We start from the raw sequence: 13023 nt of genomic DNA on the forward strand, positions 1-13023 counted from the left end.
GCCGAGTCCAGCTGTGCTTTGAGTTCTAGTTCTGCTTCGAGTTTTCAACCCAGTCCATAGTTCTAGTCAAGTCCAGCCTTGTTTGCTGTTCACAGTCCTGCTTCAAGGTTCCAGTAACCGCTTCCAGTCCAAGACCTCCTGCCTCCAGCACACTGCGTTCCAGTTGCATCCAGCTTACAGTTCCAGTGAGAAGTCCTATTCTGCTGCCTCACTGTGGCCCAGTTGGGCTCATTGGACCAAGTCTTCATATAATAAGGACTCAATTATTGTAAATAGTTACTTAATAAGGAGTATTTTTGATAATACCTTGCCTGGTTGTGTAGTCTGAACAGGATAAGTTGGTGCAGAATGTGATGGTGTGCACAGGTGATGGTGGCAGTGGTGACACCACTGCTTCATGACACTACTGGCTACCAGTAGGCTTCCAGGTGCAATTCAAGGTGTTGGTAGCTACTGACTGACTGACTGACTGACAGACAGGAAGAAAGAAAGAAAGGCTGGAACTAAAGAGGGCGGTATTTCCTCTTGGGGCAAAGCCTGAATTTGGCAAGAATTAGCCTCTGTTTGGACATAAGTTGCTTAATATCCAATCTTAAAAGTTGTGTTGCTTTTTTGGTTGCTAGTTTTACTCATCCAGTGTGGGTAGCTCTAGCCTGCTCTGCCCCAATTCGGAAGTGTTGGTGAGGCTCTGGCCCAGATTTGTTTCTCTGGAACCCTGTGGTTACTATGGATATTGGCACTGTGGCTGAATTTGGTGTTGAAGGAGGGCTGCACATATTCCACTCTTTTCTTATGGGAACAGCATTGTTTTAAGAAAATTTCATTATCCTGTGAAATAAGCAGTTGTTACGGAAGCCCCTTGCTCAGCTCTAATTTATTTGTATGCCTTGCAACCAATCCACTTCATACTAAGAATTAAGCAAAGATAGAAAAAAGTGAGAAAACCAGCCCAGCTACTTGTCAGAAACACACCATTTGAGTAAAGTTGCAGGAATGAAAAAGCAGGTCCCAAGAATCAGAAAGACTGAAATAGGGGATAAAGGGAAGAGGTCTGAAAAGAAAAAAAGAACAGTGTGGGATCTTTGGCTAAGATCAAGTGTATTATCTTATCAGTTTAATATGACCTCTATTTGAGGAGACTTCCAGTGAGGATATGGTGAGCCATGGAGCAGGGATGGCATTATGACTGAAATTGGTGGCCAGAGGACAGATCCTGGCCAGTGAAATCTCTCTGGAGAAAGGAGAGATTGTGGGATTGCCCACGTGTAATCCGGACAGCTGCTACCCATGAGTTTTTGCACTCTGCTGGTGAGTGGAGTGTCTGGGAGTTGAGGGATTCCAGCCAAGCTCACAATTGTAATGTAGCCTATATGGACATAAAGTTCGACTGAGCCTCATTTCTTAATCACCTTTGAAATTACCTTTATACTACTTTTCAAATATTAAGAACCTCCAGAATGGCAAGTTTGATGGCATTCACTGGGTGAGTTTTCTTCAATCTTCAGCAAAAGAAGTTTTTAAGTACAAGTTTAAGGACATTAATTTTGGGAGATAAACTGCAAAATGGTGATTAGAGTGTTGTTTTTGGAAAGTTATAAATGGATTAAGGGTCTTGATAAACTTGAAATGGGATTTTGAAATTAATTGAAAGAATCTTTCCCATAGGAAATGGCTGGTGTTTTGAATTCTGGCGAAAAAAACAATACAGGTAGTCCTCAACTATTCATTTATTGACCATTTGAAGTTATGACAGCGCTGAAAAAAGTGACTTACAACCAGTCCTCACATTTATGACCATTGCAGTGTCTCTACAGTCACATGATCAGGTGCTTAGTAACCAGCATGTATTTACAATGGTTGCAGTGTCCCAGGGTCATGTGATCACCATTTGTGACCTTCCCAGCTGTCTTCCAACAAGCAAAGTCAATGGGGGAAGCTGGATTTACTTAATGACCATGTGATTCACTTAATGACTGCAGTGATTTGTTTAATGACCGTGGCAAAAAAGGTCATAAAATTGGGTATGATTCACTTATTGATTGCCTCACTTAGCAATGGAAGTTCTGGTCCCAATTGTGGTTGTAAATCGAGGATTACCTGTATGATAGGATGGGATTTTGAATGTTGGACACTAGAGGGAGCCAGAAGGAACTAAAGACTATAATTAAAGGAGAACACCTAACTGGCAAATAGAGGGAGAAAATGTAGAAGCAGTGAAAGACTTTGTATTCCTAGGTGCGAAGATTACTGCAGATGCTGACTGCAGTCAGGAAATCAGAAGACGCTTAATCCTTGGAAGAAGAGCAATGACCAATCTCGATAAAATAGTTAAGAGCAGAGACATCACACTGACAACAAAGGCCCGCATAGTTAAAGCAATGGTGTTCCCCGTAGTAACATATGGCTGCGAGAGCTGGACCATAAGGAAGGCTGAGCGAAGGAAGATCGATGCTTTTGAACTGTGGTGTTGGAGGAAAATTCTGAGAGTGCCTTGGACTGCACGAAGATCAAACCAGTCCATCCTCCAGGAAATAAAGCCAGACTGCTCACTTGAGGGAATGATATTAAAGGCCAAACTGAAATACTTTGGCCACATAATGAGAAGACAGGACACCCTGGAGAAGATGCTGATGCTCGGGAGAGTGGAGGGCAAAAGGAAGAGGGGCCGACCAAGGGCAAGGTGGATGGATGATATTCTAGAGGTGACGGACTCGTCCCTGGGGGAGCTGGGGGTGTTGACGACCGACAGGAAGCTCTGGCGTGGGCTGGTCCATGAAGTCACGAAGAGTCGGAAGCGACTAAACGAATAAACAACAAAACCTATTTAACCTGTTAACACAGAATGGAGCAAAGTGTTGGATGTACTGAAGGATATTTGTGAACAATGGACTCAGAAGTTAATTTTAAGAATGTCTGTCATCATAGATAAACTGTGTATAATGTCATGGAAGGGGAACAAGTTCTACTGGATAAAATGGAAATAGATTTCAACATGGATTTTAAAATGACTGGCTAGAAGAATGATCTGAAAAAAGATGAAATACTGGATGAAATGAAACCAGCTGATGTTTTAATAATTAAAAGGGACATACAAACAACAAAACAGAAGAATGACTTGGATAATTTTCCTGTATTGGATTTACAAAGGAGGCCTGTTAAAGTTTTGAAAGACTTGGTGAGAAGGGATAAAGAAAAAAAGAAAAGTAATCAAGTTCTGGGACATTATTTGAAGGGATTAAAGACTAAGATTGTTAAAAGTAAAGGGAAGGAATATAAAGTTGGTTTATTTGATCAGGGTTAAAATAGATGTTGTTATTTCTGGTAACCCTTAATGGGCTGTTGCTGACCAGGACTGAATGACGAGGTTTTGTCTATAGATAAGAGATATGATATGGGATGAAGAGATCATTTGTTGTATTTTAAGAGAAAAGAGACAAGTTGTTAAAATTGTTGTGACAAAGGGGGAAGTTACTTCTTTATATTTTATTTCTTTTTTCCTTCATTATATTCATGTATTTTCGTTCTTTCCTATGGTTCCTTTTATATTTTTTCTTTTTTTCTTTTCTTTTTTGCACTTTTTATTTTTCTTTCTATTTTTTTATTTTTTTGTAGTCTGTATTAGTTTTTATCTGCATAATTGTAATCTTTAATATTATTTTTTAAAAAAGAGAGATGTCTTCTATTTGCGAATTCAATATTAAATGGATTTTTGGAGCTGGCTCCTACTCTGCAAGGGATTCACAGGTCTTGAAAAACATGTTTGTGAATCTCTGACAGTTTTTATATGGTATTTAGGGATTGGGTAATTTTTTAAAAAAAAAAATCCTGGTGTATATGCTTTTTTCTTCCCTTTTAGTTATGTAAGCCAACCAGAGTAATTCTGGAATTGGGTGGCCTTCTAAAATAAATAAAGAAATGTGTGTTTTATAACTACTCACCCAGAGAGCTCCAGACAATCTTGAAGGCTGGTTTTCCAGACAAAATCTGCTTTCTGAGACCCTTTGTTTGGACATAAACTGCTTAATCTCCCATTTTAAAGATTTTGTTGGGGGGGGGGGTTTTGCTGCTAGTAATTTCTTTTCTCTGTCAAGAGTATAATAACTACTAGTTTGTTTCAGATGACCAGCAGTGAAATATAACTTCAATTTTAGTAACTAAAGATTTAGTAATGGTGCCAAAGAAACCAAGAAAAGGGATGTCAGAATGGATGAATGTAGGCAGTAAATGGCATTAAGATGCTTCAAGAAAATAGTGATTCCTCAGTGGGGAGACATAAAATCAGTAACACCAAAGGAGAAATAAAGTCCCACTTCGTTTATTTTGAACACTTTTTGAATAATTGGTTTACACTTCAAGAAAATAAACTATAAAAAATTGCTGACAGTTGTGGTGTAGCAGCTTACATTCTCTCGTTTATTGATTTATTTATTTGATTTGGCAATCAGAGCTGCTGAAATTGTGAACTGAATGGAGGCTTCAGAGCTAAAGAAGGAATAAGAAAGGAATAATTTCCTTTTGATAATCAAAACTTAATGAAAAATCAGCAGCCACTATGAAGTCATGAGGAAGATATTTTTTTAACTAGGATTTTGATCAACCCCAAAACAAATACAAAGTTGCTACTGCAGTGGAAGGCAGCAGCTGGCTAATTGTCTGAGCTTAGAAGCCGAAAAGGATCAGTATGGGAGACCTCCAAGGGAAACCAGGGCTGTGAGACAGGCTGGGAAGCCGGAGGTGACAAGAAGAAGACAGTGGCAACCCACTGGAAGAAGACAGTGGCAACCCACTTCTGTGTTACTGCCAAGAAAACTACTTGTTTATTTCCATGAAGTCACTGGGAGTCGAGCATTATGCAAAATGCATGCATGAGGAGCTTTCTGGTGTCCCCTGCTGATAGTGGTTTTCTTAAAGCTAACTCATTCCTCCGCTTACAGCCATTCTCCCCAAAACGCTTCTCTGAAAGCTATTCATAAATTAGGCTAATCTTCAGTGTAGCATTAAATATAGCACAGCAGGAGAGCAGCTATTAAAAAGACAACACTCACCCACCACAACACACACACACACACACACACACACACCTGAATGCACACATCATTCTATGTTAATACTTACATTTCAGATATTTCAACTTCAATCAGAATGTTAACTATTTTTCAATCACTGTTTATAATGTTACGTACATTAACCAAGAAGAAGCCCAGTTTGATATAGTGGGACATTTTGAGAACGTATACCGAGTTGTACTGGAGATTATCTAGGATAGTTTCCAACCTGGGTGCCTCCCACTGGGTGAGCCTGAACTCTCAGAATCCTCAGCAGTGGCTGAGAAATCAGTGGCACTCTGTGGCATAAATGTAGTTTAGCAGAATGAACTGGATCCTCGTGGATCTGAAGGCAGAACCGATTCTGCAGCATTTTTCAAAGGCTTCTGGAATTATCCTGTTGACATATGGAAAGGAAAAGCATTTTGTTTCACTGCCTGTAGGAAACTGAATTTTTGATTGAGCATGTAGACTAGTGAAGGGGATAAATCTGTCTCTTCACACTGAAGCTTGTGGGTAACTGAACAACGGAACATTCTGTTATGCTGGAAAGGAGTTGGCATATTTCAAAGTGTTAAGTGTTAAATCTTCCACTTCACTTCTGTTTCTTAGTGTAGCAGACCATCTACTTTCAATATCAAACTTGATTTGAAAAACAACTGATAAGGCAAGGAAATGGAACAGAAATGGAAATTGCAAGGAAATTAGTAGGTAAACACCAGATTGGAAGGACTGCATTCACACCCTGCAGTGTTACTTATGTACCATATGTCTTTAAAGACTGTTTGGAAGCTTCACTTGGTGCAAAACACCCACTTTATCTCTTCTCCGGGGTGGAAACCAAAATAAGAGGAGAGAATTTAAGTGCCAATAGCAAATTATTTATTGTATAGAAATGCAACATGTTTTGGACCGTTCCTTCATCAAGGGCAATCTACAATAAAACCTTACAAATGGTTTATGTGGTTTTATCAGTGTAAAAACATCTGTATCTAAAACCAACATCCAGTATATTATACTATGTGACTCTACAACAAAATTATGCTTTGGATTCTACTTGTTTTAGTATTTTAGAGGTAAAATAAACATGTTAAATAACCAGATGGCCTCTTGTGGAGGGTCAAGAGTCTGAGCTCCCCACTGCTTAAAAGTTGCCAACCCCTGAGCTAAATTAAGCCTCTTAGGGTAATTATCAGGAGTTTTGGCCTGGAGACCAGCAGTATCCTGACATTCTTAGCAGAAACTGTGCTTGTTCTAAACCTATATCTGATGCAGCAATGAAGTATATAAGAATAATAAACTGAGTTTGAATCTTGTCAAAACAGACCTTGTTGGGGGTATGGTTCCCAACTGGAGAGTTTGCCGTTTAAATGAAGTTGCATTCTCTTGAAAAGAAAAGAAAAGAAAATGTGCATAGTATGGGGGTGATCCTAGAATTATTATGGTCACTGGAGGCCCAAATGGCCAGCATAAATTCAGCCTAGCTGCACTGTTAGTCTCCCTGTTAGATTATTATAGATCTGAATATAAATAACCAGGGAGCAAGTTCTACAAAAATAGAAAAATGAACAATAGTTCTACAAATCCTTAGCATTGACTTTATCAAAGCACCAACTCTATAGATTATTTCAATGTTCTTTTGTGGGGCTATCTGGAGGCTTTAATATGCTTAATCCAGAAGCTACAGCTGGTCCAAAATGTGATGGACAGGTGCTGAGTCTGTTGTACCTCTGTTGAAGAAACTACTGGCTGCAAGTAAGCTACTGAGCCAAAGTTGAGGTTTTGCTTGAAGGACTTAAAGAAGTAATTCCTGACAGGCTGTCTTCTCCATTACAGACCTTGTTAGTTACCAAGATCTGTGTGAGCAGAGAGCTGCAGAGAACATCTGGTGATTGCCTGTGGGCAAACCGTCTCTGTGGAATGTCTTCCCTACTGAAATTCATGGAGCTTCTACCATTCTATATTTGAGGCATCTGTTGGAAACCTATCACTTCACCACTGCCTTCCCTTTATGAATGCCAAATGGGTCTTTTGTTTTTGTCCCCCTTCCTTTTAATGAGCAAACTTTATATTGTTTTAAATTATTAGCTTTTAGTATTGCATTTTACATTTTGTAAATTGTTCCGAAATGTATTTCCATAGGAAGTGGTATAAAAATGAGTTTGACAAATTCTCAGTATTCTAGATGTGTCTACCAGCTTGAAAAAATTGGGATCTGTGGCTTAGAACCTCCCTGTTTTCAAGAGAGGGCCTTCTGAAGATGCATCTAGTTTTGGAGGCCGGTTTATTGAGCAGACAGGAGGTGGCTTTCTCTAGCATCACCCTTGAGCTATGGAACGCAGAAGTGGAAATGCGTATGCTCCTAAAATGATTCAGAAGAACTTCAGATCCCACACCAGTGCAGCACCTCTCTGCTGTCTGTTAAAGTAGCCTGTCTTTTTTCAGTGCAAGTCTAAAAGTGCTGTTGCCTTAGTTATCTACTCATTAAAGTTAACATGACTCTTAAAGAGTAATATTGTTCCATAAAGCAGAGGATGGGAAAGAAAGGTTGTCAAGATGGGTTTGAGCATCTTGTAATTTTCTCTAGGTCTCAATTCTGAGGCTGACAATATTTACATTTATTAAGAGCTTCCCAGAAAAGAGATAGGACGGGAGACGAAGTCTGGGCCTATAGAAAACCAGAATAAAATAGAAGTCATTAGTCACCACTTCTTCTAATTTTACAAAACTCTTGGAACAATTCATACAGGTAAAGTGATTCGATAGCACCAAAAAAAATTTAATGCTAAGAATTTGTAGTATGAATATTATTACCATTTTCTTTCTATTCTTGTAGAACTTGCTCCTTGGTTACATGTGTTCAGATCGGAAAGTGCTGTTGACTTCTCTCAAATAACGTTTGATCCAAGACAAAAAGAACTGATTGTTGGGGCAAGGTGAGATGCTATTTTAAAAATGTACTTTTTATTTTTCAAATGCATTTGTGGTAAAATAATGTGTTCATATATCCCTGCAATTTTATGGTTTTAAGCTGGCAGTTTCTTGAAGTTTGGGATTTAAGCTTCCATCAGCCCTGTGAGGTCGTAGTCCAAAATGTCTGGAGGGCATTAGGTTTTTAATCCTGTTTAACCTTAGGTGGATAAAATTAGATGCATGAAGAAGAACTGAGATTCTTGTGTATATGATTTTCCATATTCAGTATGTGACAAAGGCCCTGTGCAGGCATTTCTCTGAATGCACAATGACTTGAAATTGGATAAAGGATCGGCTTGCACATGATAATAATGCTACTTCATCTCTGTGATTTCTTTTTTCTTTTATTATGTCATAAATCATGATACATTGTGTTATTTCAATGTAAATTTCAATGCAGTAATGTTTATATAATATTAATTTTTTTCTTACATTCTATTATTTGAAAAGTTTAGAGTATTAAAAATAAAAAGAGAAAAGTAAAAATTCTATCAGTATTAATTGCCATTTAGGATGTCAGTGTTACAAGCATAAGATTATTTAACTTTTCATCCCAAGTTGAATATAAGATAAAAAAAAAAGAACCACTGCAATTCACATCAAAATATTAGTTATATGGTAATAGTTTAAGTCTTGAACTAAATACTTAATATTAAGATCTCCATTGTAGTGTTACTTTGTGTGTGTGTGTGTTTACATGTTGATAAAAGGAAATTAAAAAATTAACAAAAGTTAAAATACCTAAAAGTTAAACTACTTAAATGTAGGAAAACAAGAAAGTAATAATATTTTTTTAAAAAGAAAAAGAACTATTGTTTTCTGTCTCCCCCCCCCCCCATTTTATACATTTGCTAATTTGTGATATTTTTCAGCATTCAGGCCCCCTTAAAAGCCAGACTGTAGGTGACTATACTTAGCATGTTGTGTGATATGTTGTATGTATGGGAACTGATCTTGCTTAAATTTGGTTAAACTTTTATTGTGTATATATACTGTTATCTCTGTGATTTCTTGTAGGGGGGTTGTTCATTGAATAAATCAGGATCCAAGATTACATGGACGCTCCAATTTCAGTAGCTCCTCTTTTAACTTCACGGCTGATTCCATGAAGATTTAGGGAGTAAACAGTGGGATGGGCAGAATATGAGAGCTGAGGAAAGCAGGGCAACACGCAGCCCCATCTTCTGCCCAGTCTTAAGCCCTCTACATTCAGTCAAAGAACAGAAAGGGCAGGAGTTTCTTTAATCAACTCTCAGGAAGTTTAGTTGAAACTGCTAAGAAAGTAATATTGAAAGTTACATTTCCCTCTTGCCTTCCTGTCTTTCAATACCTGAAAATAATTGCAGGCTTCAGGCAGAGCTTAGAAAAGTAACTCCTTTACAATGTCAATAGAATCTAGTTTTCTTAGAAATGTTTAGAACTCCAGGCAAAGCTATACAATCAGGTGAATTACATGATGCAGTTCTGGCTGGAATATGTCCATTCTGACTAGCAGTAGTGAGTAACAAGTTTGAATTGCTCCCCTGCCCCCTCCCAAATAATCAACCTACATTTGAACATGTAGCGCCTTTTAGAGGTTTAGCTGAGAATCATTCTTGCTGACTTAGCAGCTTTCAGGGAATATTTTATGAAGAAAAGGAATGAAGCAATTCAACTTAGGTTAAAGTGAGGACAGATATGCCAGTTTAGAAAGATACACACCATCCCTTCAATGAGTACCAACATGTCATGTTCACTGTTTCAATGTAGTTTATACATCGTAACGTTTCACATGCCATGGCGCTGACGCGCGCTTCTATTTGGGAGGGAGCTGCTGTGAAACCTTGTACCAAGCTCTGTATGTGAAATCAGGACAATGGAATGTGTTTGGGTTATTTTCTCTGTTCAAGGACTTTTCCCGTGGACCATCAGAAACTCTTAGGAGCACCTGGGATTGTGAACTTGGGAAGATTCTACGGGGGGGGGGGGGGAAGGATTTCATTTGCACCGAGGGTTTTTAGTTTGCATTTGGCACGCTTTCATCATTCTCAGCTTTCTTTGTGATCCTGCTTACTGTTCTTTAATAAATCAGACATCCTTGAATCTTGCCTGTGAGTCTGATACTGTTTTAGAATAGGCAATCATTACTCAACATGCCTAACTCTCCTTGGGTGATTAGTGGAAACCAGGCATGCCAAATCTGAACCTAGTTATAAAGGTTGCACACCAGGGCCGTCAAAATAGTTTTGAAATTGTGTTTAAAAACTTTGTAGTACTTTTTAAATTAAGTGGAGATGAATGTGAATTACAAAATGTACTACTCATCTGAAGCATGGGTGATGGATCAGAATGGTGGCCAAGTTAGTATTCTGCATACTAGTATTTGTACTTGTTATGTGCATTGTGAAGCTGGCTAAAATGGTAGAAAGACCTGCTGGGATTGTGCATGCTTTTTCTCTTTTCCCCTCCCTCTTTCTAAACTGGCATTTTCCAGCAAGGGTGAATCCTGCCATTCAGCTCTGAGTCTAGGTTCTCACTAAGTTCAATCATCCCAGTGAATGAAAGCTGCAAACAATAACAGATTTGCCTAAATCTGCACAGCAGTATCTTAATTTATGATTCAGCTGATGCAGATACCAGCAGGCTAGTTTCCCCTTTTTATGATTCTGGCTTTGGTTTCAGCTGTCTCCAAATGGTACCTGTTGTCCTAGAGGTTTTCAGGTCAAACTCAATTTTAATAATAGTGCTTTCAGGAAGTGGCTTTGGCTTCTAAATGATTGATGGTTTGTTTTGTTGGTTGGTTGGTTTTTTGTTTTTTTTTGCAAAAAACAACAAGAAGAGTTTTTACCCTGAAACGTCACAACTTAAATAGAGCTTGTGGTATTGTCAACATTAGCATGGACAGACCAAAGATCTTACTTGCATATGCTAAAATGTTAGCACTAATGAAAATTTCACATCAACAGAGAGACATTGCACTTATGAAGGAAGGCAGCAGAAAGAATTGCTCTTCAGTCTATTCCTGCATTCAAATGCAACCTCACTTTTAAAATATACTAAGAAAGAATTAATTTAATCTTGTAAGGAAAAAAAATACAGCGATCATTCTATCTAATCTATATATTCATAAAAATGTCTAACTTTATCCTAGTAAATCAGCCCGAAGTCCCCCGTGAGAAATTGGGGGATGAACAGAGACCATTTTGCTATTAATATAAGGAATCCTAGACGTTTTGACTTTCTAATGGCAAAAACACGTATATATCTGCTTTCTTTGACGGCTGTCTCCCGGCAACCCCTATAAAAGGAGGCCAGAAGCAGCTCTTGCAGGCTGCTGGATGTCTCCTCTTTAAAGCTTCTTGAACGGGCAGTGAACCTGCCTGCCCCAATCCTCTTTTAATCCTACTTGGCTCACTGATCTATTCCCTCCCTGTTTGTCTTTGGCTTTAGCCCAATCTGGCTTTAGCTCTACAGCCCTGGCTTGCAACCTGTACACAGATCAAAACTGTACAAAACAACATGCTATAAAAATGATTCTTTTGAAATAAATGTCAAAACTAAATGCTTACAGTATAAAATTAAACAAACTTGCAGCATGAATGGTAAGGTATCGATGCCTGTAACAATATTGCTACATATTTTCTCACTTCCTTAAACAGTGGCAAGTTTCAAGAACAATTCTGCTGAAAATTTAAATTGTTTACTTAGCCTCTTTCATATGTAACCTTAGAAAGAAGGGCACTGTTGGGCTTTCCACTGAATTCAGGATTATTATGAGTCTCTTGAAAATGTGAGATCAGAAATGCAGCTGGATGATGAATGTCCAGCATGAGAGTTCATGTTCTAGTTTTAACACATGGCAAATTTATTGTCCTTGGAGAAAGAGCGTGTTTGAAACAGAAACAAGAGTTTTATGCCAAATTATGTTGGACATGAAAGTGGCCTTCAGCTGGATTTCATAAGTCAAGGGTGGTTTGAAGGAAAGAAAAAGGTGAAGATTTGGAAGACATTTTTGAGACTGAGCAGTCAAGAGAAAGCTTTTCTTCCCTGCCTTTCTAATATTTTCTCAGGTGCAAAACTACTGGAAGAAGAAGAAAATCTAAGTAAGATTTTCAAGCTGAAATTAAATCTTCCTGTTTGCAATTTTATAAGCAGTCTTTGTTCTATACAATTTAGGCATGAGCCCTTGATGTTCCACAAGCCAAATCAACCTCTTCAAAGGAGTGTTCCTCTGGCTCTTCCTTGATCACTCTGGCAGGGGGAAAATGTCTTAGAAGGGAAGTGTCCACTGAAAGAGGAAGGCTAATTCTGTATTCTCTGCCCCCAAACCCATTCTGACAGTACTGAAAAGCTCCTTGTTGCTTAAAGGTAAAGGTTTCCCTTGACGTAAAGTCCAGTCGTGTCTGACTCTAGGGGGCGGTGCTCATCTCCGTTTCAAAGCCTTGGAGCCGGCGTTGTCCATAGGACACCTCCGGGTCATGTGGCCAGCATGACTCACGGAACGCCGTTACCTTGTTGCTTAGGGATACATTATTTTTTTTAATCAAATCAATAGAGTGTGTGTGTGTGTGTGTGTGTGTATAAATGTATGTTACCATTCTCCTCCCTCCCATTTAGAAATACTGTAGCTAAGCAGGGGTAGAAAATATGCAGGCCAAATATGCAGCCCCGACAGTCCCTCCAGAACTCCAAGTCTTTGAACAGAGGCTGGATGGTCACCTATCAGAGAGGCTTTAATCAATGGATTCTGCAATGAGCCGGGGATTGGACTAGATGATCTCGAATAGACCTTTGAACTTGATGATTTTCTGATTCCTGCCTACCTAAGAAATTTTTTAAATGCCCAAATAAGAAAATACTTAACTCATAGACTAAGATAACTTGAACCAAGCTAAACACTGCACGTGCAATAATTTTTGCATGCCTGTTGTGCCATAGTTGTTTGTACCCAGTAAAAGAAAGTGAAAATATTAAATGAATTTTTAATGTTCTAACACTACGGTAGTTGTATTACAACCTAGGGGCC

At 38.6% G+C, this 13023-nt stretch overlaps 1 protein-coding gene across 1 annotated transcript in view; it reads left to right on the forward strand.

The window, feature by feature from the left end:
• Window positions 1-13023, forward strand: part of SEMA5A (semaphorin 5A) — a 169099-nt gene that overhangs the window by 65988 nt on the left and 90088 nt on the right. The window contains exon 4 of the mRNA XM_063298707.1: window positions 7882-7981. Coding sequence (XP_063154777.1) covers window positions 7882-7981 — 100 coding nt within the window. The remainder of the gene's footprint in view (window positions 1-7881; window positions 7982-13023) is intronic.

Source organism: Candoia aspera, chromosome 3 (genome assembly GCF_035149785.1).
Source record: "Candoia aspera isolate rCanAsp1 chromosome 3, rCanAsp1.hap2, whole genome shotgun sequence".
Classification (NCBI taxonomy): domain Eukaryota; kingdom Metazoa; phylum Chordata; class Lepidosauria; order Squamata; family Boidae; genus Candoia; species Candoia aspera.